General features: G+C 38.7%; 1 protein-coding gene across 1 annotated transcript in view; it reads left to right on the top strand.

The window, feature by feature from the left end:
• Positions 1 to 17,489, top strand: part of kctd8 (potassium channel tetramerization domain containing 8) — a 34,514-nt gene extending 17,025 nt beyond the window's left edge. Inside the window, exon 2 of the mRNA XM_051918499.1 lies at positions 13,856 to 17,489. Within this exon, the coding sequence (XP_051774459.1) occupies positions 13,856 to 14,382 (527 nt within the window). The 3' untranslated portion in view covers positions 14,383 to 17,489. The remainder of the gene's footprint in view (positions 1 to 13,855) is intronic.
• The last annotated feature ends 1,190 nt before the right edge of the window (positions 17,490 to 18,679 follow it).

Below are 18,679 nucleotides of genomic sequence, written 5' to 3'. Positions count from 1 at the left end.
CATAACTTGTTAAATATGGATATATTTTTTAGACAAACACATCGCTTCAGAAGGCCTTTATTAACCTCCTGGAGCCGTGTGGAATATGTTTATGATGGATGGATGTGGATGAGCTTTCTTCAGCTCATACTCGTTTGGTAACGCTTACTGCCATTATAAAGCTTGGATGTGTCAGGATATTTATTAATATTTCTCTGATTATGTTTATCAGAAAAAAGAAAGTCATATACACCTAGGATGGCTTGAGGGTGAGTAAAGCTTGGCGTCATTTTCATTTGAAAGTAAACTAATTCTTTAAATATGATCTGAAAAATCTACAGGTAAGTTTGCAAATTTGAGTCTGGAAAAATGTGTAGAAAAATGTGTAGAAACCCTGGATAGGCTGCTGCGTTCATGCGCTCAACATAAATGATTCTGATTGGCTACAATGCTCAATGCTTGTAAAAATGCTATAAATAGAAGCCTTTGATTCTCAGAGTGTTCAAACAAACACGAATGAGATTGTTTGAAAGCAGCGACTATCAACGGGTACCGAATATACCCGGTATTCGGTTCTACTGGTACTTCAGAAATGCTGGTACCATCAACTTTTTTTTTTTTTTTTTTTTTTTTAGTACCGACTTGTACAGACTTAGGCCCAATCCCAATTCTATTTTATACCCCTTCGCCTAGCCCTTCACCCTTCCCCTTGCCCCTTGAAACATAGTGGCAAGGTGTAGGGGTGAAAATATTCCCCTAAGAAATGGGACACCACTACTACAGCATTACACACGTCATCATACCTAGTTTCTTTCATTAGTGTTCTGTAACATTTAACCAGTATGAACAGCAATAAAGTCTGCATATCAACAGAAATCAGGCGCGAGCACGTTTAACAGATTACTCACTCCCAAAGTTGTTTTGCGCTGTATTTTGAAAACAGCGCTCGGTTTCATTTAGAAAACGTATAAGCCATCGAGTTTCCCAAGACGATACAGAATGATACAGAACGTACAAGACTGGTGGAGCCGCTTTTCCATCAGGCCAAGCTGTTTTGTTTAACCGTTCCATTCCGTGCCGAGCGGACCAGTACGGATATGGTTTCATTTTCTTCTGTGGTGCTGCGATAACAGAGCTCATTGCAATGTAATACAAACGAGTCAGTTGTTGCCTTGGTAACGCAAGGGTTTACAGACGATACGAGATATAAATAACGACTGCGTTATGAAGGATGACCAGATATTTCTTTTAACTGTATTATTAATTTGTGTTCACATCATTCAAACACGCATTCTAGCAGCACGGTAGTCGGTTTCTGTAGGTAAATTTCTCATACCCCTTCGTTCGAAGTGTGGTCCCGAAAAATCTTCATTTGAAGGGCTTACTGGCCCTTCCCCTAACCCCTACCACTCCAGCCAAAAGAGAATCGAGACACCCCTACCCCTTCACATGAACGCGCAAAACGAAGGGGTAGGGGAAAGGGAAGGGAAGGGGTAAGGGGTAGAAATGGGATTGGGCCTTAGTACTTTTGACCCTTAATGTAATATTGTATATACTGTAAATTATTTAAAAAAAAAAAAATCTGTTTAATGAAATAGTGTTGGAAAAACTATTTTTGCTTGTTAATATCTTGCAGTCTGAATTTACCTTTTCTTCGAAATGATAGATCCTCTGATTGGGGGAAAAGAAATTGTAAACCATTTCAGAGCAAATTTATGATTAATTTCAAGATATATTAGAGATACACTCAAGATATATTGAATAAAATATTGAAAATTTTATAGCTCTGTTGCCAAACTCAAATAGGCAGGCAGTCATGGAGAGTCTACCATGGAGTGTCATGCACTTTTTTAATACATGTCTTATTGTGCACAATTATTACAGGCATCCCCAACAGCAATTTCAAAGTCCTTCTGTTTCATTTCTTTACTTTCATTAATTGTTGATTGTAAATTTGCTCTACAGACTCTGTAATGTTGTCCAGATGGTTGTCAATTAGATTTGAGTCCTTGTAAATTCCCTCTTCATTTCTGTGCGAAGCCATGGGGACGGATCAAATGATGGCGGAGTTGTGTTCTGTTTTTCGTCTTTCTTGTTTCAGTCTTTCTTGAAGCTGCCGTTAAATGATGTTGTCTGCAATCCTTAAGAAAAATGTTTAGGTTATATTGAATGGTTTTGAAGAAGTTAATTTAAATGTGTTTATTGTGGGAACTAGGCCTAATATGCCTCATATTGAAATAAAATAAATAAATAAATACATATATTAGTCATGTTTACATTAACATTTATGCATTTGGCAGACTCTTATCCACAGCGACTTTAGGCAGGAACACACCAAGCCGACGGTCAGCCATCGGGCAGTTCTTGTTCATTGGCCGACTAAGTTTTCTCAGTGTGTTCCGCACCGTCGGCTGAAGTTGGTCTTCGTTGGCTTTTTTTCAGGCGATTCGACATGCTAAATTGGCATCGGAGCTCGTCGGGCCATCTGATCATTCTGATTGGCTGTTCAGCTACTGCCACCTGCTGGTACAGAATGGCATTTCATCTTACGCATGCGCAGAACGGACGTGCTACTTGGCTGTCGGCTGTTGAGCGTCGGTTTGGTGTGTCAGGGCACTTTGGACCCAGACGCTGCCGACGTGAGCCAACCCCACAGTCTGCTTTCGTCGCCACTAGTTCGTCGGCGTTGGCTTGGTGTGTTCCTGCCTATAGAGAAATGAAAAACACTTACTTTTGAATGCATGTTTCAAACATTCTCTATATTAATTTACAAAATTTAGTTCAATTTCTTTATTTAAATAGTACAGAATATGGTGAATTTATGAAGGAAATCAGCAGAATCCTGAAAAATGGATTTCAGTATAGCAAAATATGTCAAAATTTTGTTTGTGCGTGTATTTTCACTAAGATCTATCAAGTGACATTTTCACAAAAATATAGTTTGATTTTTATCCATAGCCTTTGACATGAACAAAAGATATGGAGAGCATTTTTTCCTCCCTCAAAGTTGATGACCCTATTTATTCACAATCATATGGTTAGCTGCCTTTTATTATTTGCATTTAGCATTGTTTTTTCCCTGCTGACTGATCAGAACCCGTCTGTGTGAGTGAGCTCAAATTTCATCATATTATATTCATTTCAGGCAATAGAGTCGTTGCAATGTCCTGTTATAAAAAGTAAGTGAAAACAAGACGCCGTAGTTGTATTATTTACAGTTTGTTCCATCATGCTTAACGAGGCGGATGAAACTGAAAAGCGTAAATCGTGGGCATCTGTGTCAACAAAAATATCTCATCAGAAATAAACGCTTCTCTCCTTTGAGGTTTGCAAGAAAAAATGAGAGTTAATGTGCAAAGAGGATGGAGAGATTTCTATGGCAGTGATTGTGGTGGAAACATGAGCACACACAATATGTTTACAATGTTTTCATGCTAATTATTTCTAGGACATGATTTGGTCCCCAGAGAAACTATTGCATGTGAGGAGGACATCTGCTGCTTCTCTGTGCAGGTCATGAAGTTAATTGTAGTGAAGTACATTTACATTGAGTTTTTTAACCAGTGGGTAGCTTTTGGGTAACTTTGTAGCTTATAAATGCATTAAAATGAATCTAAAGTAATGTTTGTTCATGCAAAAGTGTTCTAAATGGTTTTTAGCACGTAGCTATGTGGTAACTTGCTACAGTATTCCAGGTGGTTCCTATGGCATTTCAAAGGTGGTTACACTCCAATATGTAAATCTAGTTTTAAAGGGTTGTTTAAATCCCTTGTACCCCTTATTCCTTTTATATAGTAAATGTGATGGTGATGTTTGCCTTGCAATTATAATAGAAGAAATTGTACATTTTATTGCATGGAATTTTAATTACCGTATATTTTGTCCCAGTCCCTCTGGCATTATCAGCTTCACAATGACATCAAGATAAAGCACAATCTGTTTCCTGCTTCCAGTGGAACAGAATCCGATTGGATCGTTTTATCATAGTCATCACGATTATATCATAACATACGCCAATCTATTGCATTATCACCACCTAAACATACTTTTATCTGTGCAAGTCATTCCTGAAGGTCACTTCCTGTAGTTCTCATGCCCTGCTGTTTGGCCTCCCAGCTGACGGCTAGAATCCTGTGATCCTGTGTTTCCCCAGTAGGATTATGGCCTTATTGAAATCCCTATCAGATTTTTGCTTCTCTTCAATCCTTTTCTATTCCTTCTGCAGAAATGCTCTGTGCATCTCAATGATATATAAGCCATTGTGTTCAACTTGTCTTTTTTCCCCGTGTCTCTCTCTTTCTCCCTCCAATAATCCATTCTCCCCAGGCAAAGGTCAGGGTGCGTTCAGTTGTGGCGGCCTGGTACCGCCGAGAAATGCTAAACAGATGCACACAGAGAGGGTTATAGTTTCATTCCTCGATTCTGAAATCTTCCAGCAATTGCTAAATGTTTTTGTGGCATTCCTGGAATGCTTTTACATTAGTATCAGACTAATTCAGACTAATATACACACATTTTTATATGTAATTTTTGATACAGTATTGAAAATATATTTAATTACACAATAAATATAATATATTATATAGGTGACTCTTATGGGGGGAATTTTTGAGGGGGGATTTTTTTTAGACATTTTTAAAAATTACAATCATCTCATCTAAATGTTTCCTCACTCAATGTATCTGTGTTTTTAAAATTTATATAGTTGGGTGTTGATTTATATTTCTATTTTTAGGAAGATACAGACATTTGAAAGCATACAACTCTAGATGGTGCTATGGAATTTTGTTATGCAATAGCTTAAAGGGCCACTGAAGTGCCTTGGAATGTACAGCTTTATTTACTGTGTTGATGTAATGTCCAATGATATATCTAGAAGCCCCACCTCTTTTTTTCAAAATAGCCAGTAGCGTTTCGCCTAGATCACAGCTCGGCCAGAGCCGTTGAGCTCGTAAAACCCAGTTTTCCTCATAATCTCTAACCGTTTCTCCTCCGTATTGCGTTAAAAAATAGCATTATTTGTAGAATTCAAATGTGTCCGAACGTTTTGTGGTCTGCGCCGACTTGCCCCTATGATCCACTCTGTGCTTTAACACAGACAGAAGCAGGTATATCAGGCTGCTGTCACTTTAAGACCAAATGCACAGATCCAATATACTGTCACACATGCGTTTTCTTTATAAACAGTCATAACCAACTGTTTACGTGAATACTTGCCAAGACGGGTATTTTTACATAATTTTCTGTGTATTTGACCATTTAGGCGCAATAGACTATGAAAAAGAACTCAATTCTGTTCTCGTAAGCTGTTGTGAGAACTGAATTGAGTTCTCTTTTGTGTCTTCTTGTGCTTAAATGGTTTAAAATCGCTTGAATGTTAAAATTGGCAAGACTTAAAGACTATATATATATATATATATATATATATATATATATAAACACTTCACCCTGAGCACATGTGACAGATGTGAAAGGCTCTGAAGAAGCCATGGAGAATGTTATGCTGCCTGTAACATTCATAACGTTCAGCATGACCTGGTGGTGGGTCAGTGATGATCTGGGGAGGTATATACATGGAGGGATGCACAGACCTCTACAGGCAAGACAATGGCACCCTGACTGCCATTAGGTATAGGGATGAAATCCTTGGACCCATTGTCAGACCCTGCGCTGATGTAGTGTGTCCTGGGTTCCTCCTGGTGCACAACAATGCCCGACCTCATGTGGCAAGAGTATGCAGGCAGTTCCTGGAGGATGAAGGAATTGATACCATTGAATGGCCCCCACGCTCACCTGACCTAAATCCAATAGAACACCTCTGGGACATTATGTTTCGGTCCATCCGACGCCGCCAGGTTGCACCTCAGACTGTCCAGGAGCTCAGTGATGCCCCTAGTCCAGATCTGGGAGGAAACACCCCAGGACACCATCCGTCGTCTCATTAGGAGCATGCCCCGACATTGTCAGGCATGCATACAAGCACGTGGGGGCCATACAAACTACTGAGTACCATTTTGAGTTGCTGCAATGAAATTTCAGCAAAATGGACTAATCTGCTGCATCATTTTTTCACTTTGATTTTTGGGGTGTCTTTGAATTCAGTCCTCTGTAGGTTGATCATTTTCATTTCCATCAAACAATGTGGCATCCTTTCATTCCTAACACGTTACCCAGTCTATATCAGTATAGATATCCAGCATGATGTTTTTCCCCATTGAGATCTGATGTGTTTTCAAAGTGTTCCTTTAATTATTTTTTTTGAGCAGTGTATATATTTGAGCAGTGTATATATATATATATATATATATATGCACTCACACATTTACAGTATCTACAGTATTGAATTTTGCACATTGTTATTTTGGGCTACAATAATAATAAAAAATAAAAAAAACTGATAGATTTTGGGGGGACTGTTCTGTTCTAGCCCAGTAATTCAAGAAAACAACTTCACTCGAGATATTGGAAGAACTGTCTATTATGAGAGCTGAATGAGTCGTCAGAATCCTTCTAAAAAGAAAGGATCCCTCTAAAGCGGTTCATGTCTCTGCCAGAGCTAATTGGTCTTCATTTCATGAGGGCAGAATGAGGGATAAACCTGTGTCTCTGTGCCAACAGCATTCTGACAGCTGAGAGGATAATTAACATTTTCAGCAGTCATTATCCAACCTCAATGTGTGTGGTTTCACATTAGTACAAGGATCATTTGGTGCATTTGTTTATTTATTTTTTTTATTATTATGTTATTCATATTTATCTATTATAGAGTGACCGAGGCTGGTTGTCACACTTTTTTATTTTAATGAATATCCCTTAGAGTTTGCTTACTTTTTAAAGTCAATTTCTGTACAGACATAGGTCTTGGCTACAAAAAAATAAAGAAATAATTTAAAAAAGAATTAAATAATGTAATACATGATGACCTTTTGTGGGGCAATCTGTGTGTGTGTGTGTGTGTGTGTGTGTGTGCGTGTGTGTGCATTTGTATACAGATATATATATTTAAAATATAACTAGTCGCATGTGAAGAGAATATCATTGATCATTTCCTGTGTAAAATGGACAAAACCCAGCGGTTGGGTTAAATGCTTGCCCAATGTGCTGGGCAGTTTTATTTTATTTTATTAACCCAACTATTGTTTAAAAATTACTATATGGCTGGCTTAAAATGAACCCAAAATAGTTCAAAATAAATCAGACACATAATTACTAGAGGCAACAATAATAATCAAAAGGTGAACATTTATTAAGAAGTAATTTAATAAATGTTTATTGTTTAATTATCATTCATTAAACTTATTAATAAATGTTAATTTCCAAAATATTTTGGGTTCACTTTAAGCAAGCAATACAATATTGTAAGCAATATTGTTTTTAAACAATAGTTGAGTTAAATAAAACTACCCAGCAGGTTGGGCAAACATTTAACCCAACCGCTGGATTTGTCCATTTTCAACCCAACTTGGGTTGTTTTTAAGCCAGCATTTTTTAGAGTGTACATGTAGATTAGATGGTAAGCAAACAATCAGTTCTCATAATCAACATGTTGGATCCAGGAGAAATGGCCAGGAATAAAGATCTGAGTGATTCTGACAAGGGCCAGATTTTTAGGGCAAGGCGACTGGGTCAGAGTATCTCTGAAACAGCAAGGTTTGTGATAGAACATGCTGGGTATACTGAAAATTAAAAATAATAGGTTTTAAATGAAGTTAGCGATTTCAAACTAAGAAGTTGCATTCTTGAATGACAGAACAGTTTGTTATGGAACAGCAGTTTTAGTACTTTATGTTCTATTATTTATCAGTCTGACCTCCATGTGTCACAGCTCACGGCCTAGTTTGGAGATGTTTTACGATGGGACATTTATTCACCTGAATAGATCCAGCACAGGTATCACCTCTGCTTATTTATGCATTTTTATGCATTTCATTGACCAGATGACAGTTTGATATAGACTGTATTTACTCAAAGGAGAGAAGCTATTACTGTTTCCTTTGAGCCACACATGTGTGAGACACACCAGTAAGAGCTAATCTGTGGATCTACATGTGTAATTGTTTTCCAAGAGAGATGGGAAGTGTGTGTGCATTTTGAAGCCATTCATTAGCCCAGCTAGCTCATTTGCTGGAGGCCCTGATGGTTATTGCTGTTGTAGAGATTATGAAGCAACAGGAGCAAGTAGGATGAACAGGCTGTTAAAATGCCTCTAACTCGCCACATGTGCCTTAATGATCAACTCACCATATGTTATTTAATAGCAGGATATTCGTTTTAAAACCATCCAATCACACAGAATGACTTCACAACGGCCGGTTAAACCTGAAATGCACAAAATCGGAGGACGTTCTGGAACGTTCCAGCGCTCATGCTAATTCAGAATAGCAGGGGAGTGTAGAGGGAACATCTGTTGGGTTTAATAAGGTCATGCTGAGCTCTTTACAGCTGCATCTGCAGCCCCTTGACCTCAGCAAATGGATACGCTGCTGCTTCAGATACGCAGCTATGCAGTTTACAGCATGAAGGTTGTATGTGGTCCTTTGGCGATCGATTTTGGAGTTGGCTTACTCAACAATCTCAGGTTTTTAACATCTTTACTTAAAGGGATAGTTCACCCAAAAATGAAAATAATGTAATTTATTACTCACCCTCATGTCGTTCTACACCCGTAAGTCCTTCGTTCATTCGGAACACAAATTAAGATATTTTTGATTAAATCCGATGGCTCAGTGAGGCCTGCATAGCAGCAATGGTACTTCCTCTCTCAAGATCCATAAAGGTACTAAAAACATATTTAAATCAGTTCATGTGAGTTCAGTGCTTCTACCTTAATATTATAAAGCGACTAGAATATTTTTTGTGCACCAAAAAAAAAAAAAAAAAAATAACGACTTTAACAATATATCTAGTGATGGCCGATTTCAAAACACTGCTTCATGAAGCTTCGGAGCTTTACGAATCAAATCAGTGATTCGGAGTGCCAAAGTCACGTGATTTCAGCAGTTTGATACGTGACCTGAATCACTGATTCGACTCAAAAGATTCATAACGCTCCGAAGCAGTGTTCTGAAATCAGCCATCACTAGATATAGTTTGTTTAATTTCGCGTGAAGTATATGGGGGGCATTTGGTGTTGCCTTGACAGATTATATTATAAGACTTTGAGCTTGTTTTTCCATAGTCACTTATAAACATGGGCAGCCCCTTTATTCCCATCTTCACCCTCTTCACCCTTTTTTTTTTTTTTTGTTTTTTTTTTGGATGACCCGATTTGCTCATTTCAGGCAGTTTCTTTCAAGTTTTTCTTTTGCCAGACCAGCCCGCTTACTTTTCTTGTAATATCTGGCAACGCTGGTGCACTTTTTTTATTATTAAATACTTTTTTCTACGGAGCCCTGGACATGACATGCAGGAAAAAAATGGTAGGCTAAATCGTGCGCATGATTTATTAATTCGTTCCCTCGATTTACTAAAACATGCGCACTATTTACTATTACATTCCCTCGATTTATAAATCATGCACATGATTTATAAGTCGAGGGAACAAAATAGTAAATCGTGCGCACGATTTAGTAAATCGAGGGGACGAATTAGTAAATCGTGCGCACGATTTAATTTTTTTTTCTTGCATGTCATGTGCGGGGCTCCGTATTTTTCTTATCTCACCTGAATATGCAGAGACTACTACAAGTATACTCTGTATGTACAGTGGGTACGGAAAGTATTCAGACCCCCTTAAATTTTTCAATCTTTGTTATATTGCAGCCATTTGCTAAAATCATTTAAGTTCATTTTTTTTCTCATTAATGTACACACAGCACCCCATATTGACAGAAAAACACAGAATTGTTGACATTTTTGCAGATTTACTAAAAAAGAAAAACTGAAATATCACATGGTCCTAAGTATTCAGACCCTTTGCTGTGACACTCATATATTTAACTCGGGTGCTGTCCATTTCTTCTGATCATCCTTGAGATGGTTCTACACCTTCATTTGAGTCCAGCTGTGTTTGATTATACTGATTGGACTTGATTAGGAAAGCCACACACCTGTCTATATAAGACCTTACAGCTCACAGTGCATGTCAGAGCAAATGAGAATCATGAGGTCAAAGGAACTGCCTGAAGAGCTCAGAGACAGAATTGTGGCAAGGCACAGATCTGGCCAAGGTTACAAAAAAAATTCTGCTGCACTTAAGGTTCCTAAGAGCACAGTGGCCTCCATAATCCTTAAATGGAAGATGTTTGGGACGACCAGAACCCTTCCTAGAGCTGCCGTCCAGCCAAACTGAGCTATCAGGGGGAGAAGAGCCTTGGTGAGAGAGGTAAAGAAGAACCCAAAGATCACTGTGGCTGAGCTCCAGAGATGCAGTCGGGAGATGGGAGAAAGTTGTAGAAAGTCAACCATCACTGCAGCCCTCCACCAGTCGGGGCTTTATGGCAGAGTGGCCCGACGGAAGCCTCTCCTCAGTGCAAGACACATGAAAGCCCTCATGGAGTTTGCTAAAGATGGTGAGAAATAAGATTCTCTGGTCTGATGAGACCAAGATAGAACTTTTTGGCCTTAATTCTAAGCGGTATGTGTGGAGAAAACCAGGCACTGCTCATCACCTGTCCAATACAGTCCCAACAGTGAAGCATGGTGGTGGCAGCATCATGCTGTGGGGGTGTCTTTCAGCTGCAGGGACAGGACGACTGATTGCAATCGAGGGAAAGATGAATGCGGCCAAGTACAGGGATATCCTGGATGAAAACCTTCTCCAGAGTGCTCAGGACCTCAGACTGGGCCGAAGGTTTACCTTCCAACAAGACAATGACCCTAAGAACACAGCTAAAATAACGAAGGAGTGGCTTCACAACAACTCCGTGACTGTTCTTGAATGGCCCAGCCAGAGCCCTGACTTAAACCCAATTGAGCATCTCTGGAGAGACCTAAAAATGGCTGTCCACCAACGGTTACCATCCAACCTGACAGAACTGGAGAGGATCTGCAAGGAGAAATGGCAGAGGATCCCCAAATCCAGGTGTGAAAAACTTGTTGCATCTTTCCCAAAAAGACTCATGGCTGTATTAGATCAAAAGGGTGCTTCTACTAAATACTGAGCGAAGGGTCTGAATACTTAGGACCATGTGATATTTCAGTTTTTCTTCTTTAATAAATCTGCAAAAATGTCAACAATTCTGTGTTTTTCTGTCAATATGGGGTGCTGTGTGTACATTAATGAGGAAAAAAAATGAACTTAAATGATTTTAGCAAATGGCTGCAATATAACAAAGAGTGAAAAATTTAAGGGGGTCTGAATACTTTCCGTACCCACTGTATGTTGACTCTGAAAAGTATAACTACTAGGACTCTTTGCTGCTTTCAAAGCATTACTCAGTCATTTATTTTCAGGGGGTTAATAAAGGCCTTCTGAAGCGAATCGATTCGTTTTTGTAAGAAAAAAATCCATAATTAAAACTTTATAAATTCAAATAACTAGCTTCCGGTGGACGACTGTATGCAGAATGTAGATAAGGGCTAAGGATATTTTTAAATATATCTCTGATCGTATTTGTCTGAAAGAAGATAGTCATATACACCTAGGATGACTTAAGGGTGAGTAAATCATGGGATAGTTTTCATTTTTGGGTGAACTATTCCTTTAAGTACAGGTTAAGCTGTACTTAATTTGTACTTAGGTTGATTATTTAAAAAACAAAATAATGGGTCAAATTTTTGGAGGATTTAAGCAGAATTTTTTACATTAAAATCATGTTAACATATAATGTTTACATCTTGTGGCTGTATATTGTAGCATTGGGACATTTATGCATTGGCCTCATTCACTTCACTTGTGAGTGTCTCACTGTAACCCAGATTTTTTGTTGATTGAGCTTAACTTGTACTCAACTTTGAATATTTGCTATTTAAACTATTTTATTTTTGTGAGTGTGAAATACATACAGTACTGTATACATTTTAGTTTACCTGTGGTGTGCGTTGAGTTTTGCGCCTCCTTGTCCCAAAGGACTGATTGTCTGGGATCTGTATCCAACCAATGGTCAGGTGTCCTGTTCCCAGATGGTCTCCTTCAAAGATCTGTCCTGAAAAGCAACTGATGGAGTCTGTTTTCAGCTATGCCTGCATATCCACATTTAATCACCAATTAGCAGCTCCTCTGCATCACATTAAGAGACTTGCTGAAGCATGCAGTTACAGCTGGCTCCTGATTCTCTGCAAAAATGTATTATTTCATCATTATGAGCCAATACAGAGATAATAGACAAGCGATTAGATGTAGTTAGTTGCGTTAGCTGTGTTGGCCAGTTGTAAAGCTTCATTTTTGATTTCAAAATTTTCTTTTGCAGACCAAGAAAATCAAAAGCTGTCTCAAAGAGCTTTGAAGCCTGGAAAGCAAAGGCTTCTTATGGGCGAATTAAGACATTTACTTAATCTGTACAGTGTAAAGAAGTTCCATGTCCTTTGAACATATTTCTTATGTGTGTAATCACCACTGAGGCCTTGATATTGCACTGAAGTGCAGTAAGTTACCATTTATGGACAATATTTCCATGTTTTTGACCCAGACCCAAGTGCTTTGGTGTTTGCTTGAGGCTGAATTACATAACTGAGAACCCCTCTATCTCAGAATACATGCATGACATCCTCTCACAGGCTCCTTAAATCTGTGGTTAAGAGGGAAAGCAGTAAGGGCTGTGTTGTGCATAAAAACAGATAGGCTATCTGTACTGAATGACTCCATTTTTGTGGGTTGATAAGACATAATGCTTTGAAAAATGAGCCTTTAACAGCATTATATTGAAATGCCACACATTTCTGAAAGAGGATAGCAATCTATTTTTAATTAGAGATATATTCTGTTCCGTTTATGTCGTGAGCTGCCTACCTAGACCTATGGCATCATAATCACAATCCCAGCAGTACGTTTCAAAAAGTAGGCAGCAACATTATGTTGCATTTTAAGATATCTTATTTGGCCAAAGGTAACATCTCATGTATTCTTGTATGGGGAAGGAAAAATCTCAGTGGAAAAACTTAATTCAAGATAACAGATGAAGCAAAAGCAATGCACATACTTTTAATTCAGTCCATATTGAAACATATATTGATAAAATCAGTTGAATTAACATTTACCCTTTTTGTGTGTAGTGTATTTTATGCTTTGTGCATCATGCCCAGGGTTGCCAGGTCTGTGCATCAAAAGAAGCCCAATGGCCAGTCAAAATTAGCCCAAAAATAGCCCAGTGTGATTTTCTCCATTGGGTGGCTAAATTCTCCACTGAATTTGTTCATCTGGGGGCTGTTTTGGGGGTGTTGGAGTGCCCAAATCGTACATACGGGGGTGGAAATCAACCTGCGGAAAAGAAAATGTTTGCCCACGACAACAACTTAAAAGTAGCCCAATTCCACGGGAAAACAGTGGAATTGTGAATTAACAGTGAACTTGGCAACAGTGATTATGCCATTACCTTGCCACATGCTAGCTGCAAACTCTGTGATGTTACCTATATGTAGAAGGTTCCAAATCAGTCACTCATGATGTTACATTTCCTGTTGCCTATGTAGGCAGTGAGGCACCTCACAAGGCTTTGGAACAGAACCTAGTTCTTTAGTTAATTTGAGTGACTTTCTGCTTAAATTTGTAGATAGAGAGATAGATAGATCTTTTTTACTGCACAAGACAATTTTTTTTGCAGTGTATGTATAACAAAACCAATGTAAAGAGTAGAAGCAATGAAACTGGTGTGATTTATTGCACACGCTAACACAAAGGAGCTTAGCATTTCATCAATTCAGTCTGTGAGACTTTGCCATTGGCCTCTAGAGGTTTCAATTGTTTTATCAGCTAATTTTTTCTTTATCTATCCACCAGGACCTGCCTGCAAGTCAGCATCCCCTAAACTGGAGCGTGAGGAGCCCAAGTCTGAGAAACTGCTGGATAAGGCCAGTGAGAGCGGAGCCTCGTTGAACGAGCTCTCCACATCCAGCTCTGAGACCCACTCAGAGGCCACATCTCCCCAGGACGGGGGCCCCATCCTGGTGTCTCGTGGTGAGGTCGTGGGGGGCTCCCTGGCTCCTTGTGGTGCCCTCCACTCTGTATCTCGGCCTCCGAGCACTCTTACTCTCGGCCGACCGCCAAAGAAAGGTTCCTCCGTGCAGTGGATGGAGCTGCCGGATAAGAGGAGAAACAGCGAGCTGTTTCAGTCCCTCACCAGCGGAGTGGGTCTACGGGAAGGTGGGGGAAGCGGTCTAACCCGGAGGAAGACTCTGGAGAGGCCCTGTGCAGAGGAGGAAATGAAACAGTGTATCCGAGATTTCCGAAAGATCAAGATCCCCCCGGCGTTCCCAGAGCGCAAACGGCAGTGGCAATCAGAACTACTTCAGAAATATGGCCTATAAGGGAAACTCAGGACAGGGGACTGTTTTAAACAGTCCAACCTATTCACAATCTCACACAATAGATTGTCCATCAGTCCTTAAAGGCCATGATTCACAGTGAGAAACCAAACAATGAGTATCGGAAAACAGAAACTTGCCAACAAAACATGTTCCACTTTGTTCCATTTTTGTCTAGATTGACAACACCATTCATATCTTTGAACTAGACCTTAAAAACCTTTCCAAAAGTAGTGACGGAGAACTTTTTGATGAAGAGCTATTCCATTTAAATGAACCTTTTCATTGTTCAGAAGGTCTGCAAACAGGGCTCATAGTATATCTCTTTAAAATACTGAACTGACCGACTATCTTTGGTGATCTAGCCAAAGTGGGAGTACAGATAAATCCTTGTGGTGTTCAAAAGAGAGAGGCTTCACTGTGCGTTAACTAGTTGTTCCGTTTGGTTCTATACAAACAATGCAGATTTAATGTAAATGCGGTTGTCTCTACCAACCTAGTTTCAGAGGTGAATTTAGATGTAGATGAAATGGTCTTTTATATACATATATTAGGGCTACCAAACAATTAAAAAAAGGTATTCAAATTACCATATGCTGATTAATTCTTCAGATTGCAATTACATATATAAGTATTTGCTAAGAAAAGCCCCAAAGTCTACTGTAGGCTGTTCACATGGGATGCGTTCCGTATGCGGCATTTTGTATTTTTTGGTTAATGTACACTTGTTCTAGATGGATGTCTTTGGCCTTTGCATTGTCTTATCTGTCATACCTGTTTTTTCAGTATATCACAAAATCACTTTGTGTCTTTCATTCAGTTCCATTCAGTTGCGCCATCTTGAAGGCAAAAAACATGTCCTGTGTGAGCGGCTCTTTACTCATTCTGTGCTGCTTGCTCTTGGGTAAGTTTGGTGATTAAATGTTCATTTTTAATGAATTAGTAAATTACTATTAAATTGACAGTCATAATATATATATAAATATATTTAAATATTTAAAAATATAACTTTATATTTGCTGAGAATCATGAAGCTAGAATTGGAAGGTACGATGAATACACTACACATAATCTAAGAGAGGATATTGCAGTTTTATATCTGCAATGTAAAATAAGCACAGATATATAATATAATAGATGCATTTTCTTCTCATTCCACCCCTTTAAATGACCTAATTGTTGCATTTATATGATGGGCCACTATGAACATCATCTCTGCACTGGTTCTTCTGTATGTGAAGTTTCTCAGAATGATGCATAGAAATTGTCTATTGTCTGGGCCACTTTTGCTATGACATTCTGTTAAGTGCCATTCATGTTCTAAAGTGTTTGTGTGTGTGTGCTTCTGTACACACTCTTTTCTTTAATGTGAATTTCTATAGAGCCTTTTGTGAAGGAAATTTTATTTGAGATCACAAAAAAAGAAGGAAAAAAGTGTTGCTACAAATTATTCATAAAAAGCCAATTGTTGGTTCCAGGGCCAGACGAGATGAAGATTAGCACCAGAACCCTTAACTTATAGTCAACTTGCATTGTATTATAATACAGTGCAAGTTGACTTCCAAAGATGTATGTCCATGATCCAGCTCTCGTTGGTTCCTTTACAGTTTATCTCACTGCAAAACATTAATGGGAAATCATCTTTAAAGGGTTAGTTCACCCAAAAATGAAAATGATCCCATGATTTACTCACCCTCAATCCATCCTAGGTGTATATGACTTTCTTCTTTCAGTCAAACAGAATTGGAGAAATACCACAATCGGAGATATATTTAAAAATATCCTTGCTCCTCCAAGCTTTATAATGGTTGTCAACATTTTGAAGCCAAAAAAGTGCATCCATCCATCATAAAAGTAATCCAAACGGCTCCAGGGGGTTTATTAAGGCCTTCTGAAGTGAAGCAATGGGTTTTTGTAAGAAGCATATCCATATTTAAAACGCGTCAATTTGCAGCGGAAGAGTAACTCTGACCCGACGCATGATGTAGTGACGGAAGCAGAAGCACAGAGGATAGAGCAAAACAAAACACTGGTCATGAATTAGAAGTCTAAAACGATAATTTTTAAAGAGAAATGTCAGAAGATTTCAATATAAGAGAAGAGGAGCTTGAGTGTGTTGCACAGCCCTATTTGTTTGAACCGCGAGAGGCGTCTAAGCTTATGCTACTCCTACATCCTACATCATACATCGCGTCAGGGGTTACTCATTTGGCACAAGTCGCCTTGTGCAGTATGTGTGCGGTCGTCCGCTGGAAGCTAGTTATTTGAATTTATAAAGTTTTAAATATGGACATTTTTCTTACAAAAATGCACCGTTTCGCTTCTAAAGGCCTTTATTAACCTGCTGGAGCCGTATGGATTATTCTTTTTAATGGATGGATGAATTTTTTTGGGCTTCAAAATCTGGCTCCCCCTTTACTACCATTATAAAGCTTGGAAGAGCCAGGATATTTTTAAGTATATCTCTGATTGTGTTCGTCTGAAAGAAAATAGTCAAATACACCTAGAATGGCTTGAGGGTGAGTAAATCATGGGATAATTTTCATTTTTGGGTGAACTATCCTTTTAAGAACTGATCTTGTTGACACAGATTAATTCTAGTCTAAGTTTGAGCATAGCAAGATTTATTTTTAAATGGAAATAGCCATGGCGTTGAGCCAGTAGTTTAATCCACGTGCTGAAAATGGTTCCAAGATTTTGTTTATGGCAGAGCGTCATCCCAGACTCGGGGAATGATCTTTCCATCTGCCGTAGGCTGCGTATCAAATGTCAGTGAGCATTGTGCATTTCCATCTCCATATAGACTTGTATTTGAGAGATGTTAGATGATCGCCCTCCAATTGATGTGTACGGTGTTCTGCATACGTTTAAAGCACAATATTCTGTAAATGCTGGTTTGAGACATGACATGGTCTCAATCCAGGACACAGGTTTGAAAAGCACAAGGCACAGTTGATTCTGTCATCCTAGAAATATAATGTTTAATGGGTTTAAATCAGGACTTAGTGTTAGTCTGCTGTGAAACCTGAAATGCTCCAATTTGTAAAGACATTAGTTATCTGTTGATTTGCCTCAGTGTCCTGTAATAAAAGTGTCATGTTATGAATGGGTGATTTAATGTGCTTTTTTTTTTTTCAATCTCTTTAATTTACAACAGTATTCACCTTTCAGCACTTTTATTCTGCTTTTTACTGAAGAAAATGTCAATACCAGCCTTTTCCAGACACATAAACATTTAAAATCTGTTCACTGATTTTTTTTTTCAGACAACCGCTATTCATCCTAACAGAACAATGTTTCCATGTGCTTTTATAAGTGAATTTGGGCTTGTTTTTCAAGGCAGTAGCGTTTTAATGTGCTTATTTTCAGAATAGGCACACATTTAGGCTTACTGGTGCTTGGCAGCTGTCAAACCTCCATAATGTACAGTAAAGTCTCCTTTCATCCCATGTTTATGCCTCTTCCGCCCTCCCCCACTCCAATGGTGCATAAATGCATACCTTTTCCTTTCCTGAGAGATTTATTCGATGATTTAGACAACCAGTTGTATATATTTTGTATTAGGGCTGTCAATATTAACGCGTTAACGCATGCGATTAATTTTTTTTTAGTTTAATGCGTTAAAAATATTTAACGCAGCATACATTTTTTCCGTCATAATTTGGCTAGCGTTACATTATATGATTATGGTCCTATTCACTCAAATGCTTTTAAACCATTCAAGCGCCACAAGACAAACTGTGAATATCGTGTCTCTGTGACACACACTTGACTCGTGTGCACAGAAAGACACGCGCCAATATCGAGTTCTCTTTCACGCTTGAACAAACAATACACAGAATCATGCCAAAATATCCTAAATATACTTATAAGAGCAGTCTTAAATGAGTTAAATAACATCTTAGATGAACTTAAAGAGTTGTAAAGAGTTGCGTCATGTTCAGCAGCGGCAGGTCTTAAGCCCAAAGTATACTTCGTTTTTTTTACGCGTACGTGGGCGTATGTGCACAGTCAAATGCACAGCTTTGCAAAGTATAGCCTACTTCTTTTGACTTGTACGCATACACAGGCGTTCGACGCATTTGCAATTTTGAGCAATCACGAGTTACAACCCATGTGAATACTGCAAAAAAAATTTATGCACATGCAACCTGAGCGTACAAAGTACGCGTTGTTACAAAAATCCAGCAGTGCGTGTACAGTATGCTCATACTCTTCTGATGATGACAATTCATGTCGTGCACAGTATGCTGACCCTCGCGTACACTTAAAAAGTGAAGAATACTTGGGCTTAAGTCAC

This window comes from Ctenopharyngodon idella, chromosome 14, assembly GCF_019924925.1.
Source record: "Ctenopharyngodon idella isolate HZGC_01 chromosome 14, HZGC01, whole genome shotgun sequence".
Lineage (NCBI taxonomy): Eukaryota > Metazoa > Chordata > Actinopteri > Cypriniformes > Xenocyprididae > Ctenopharyngodon > Ctenopharyngodon idella.
This window is presented reverse-complemented; position numbering and strand designations above follow the sequence as displayed.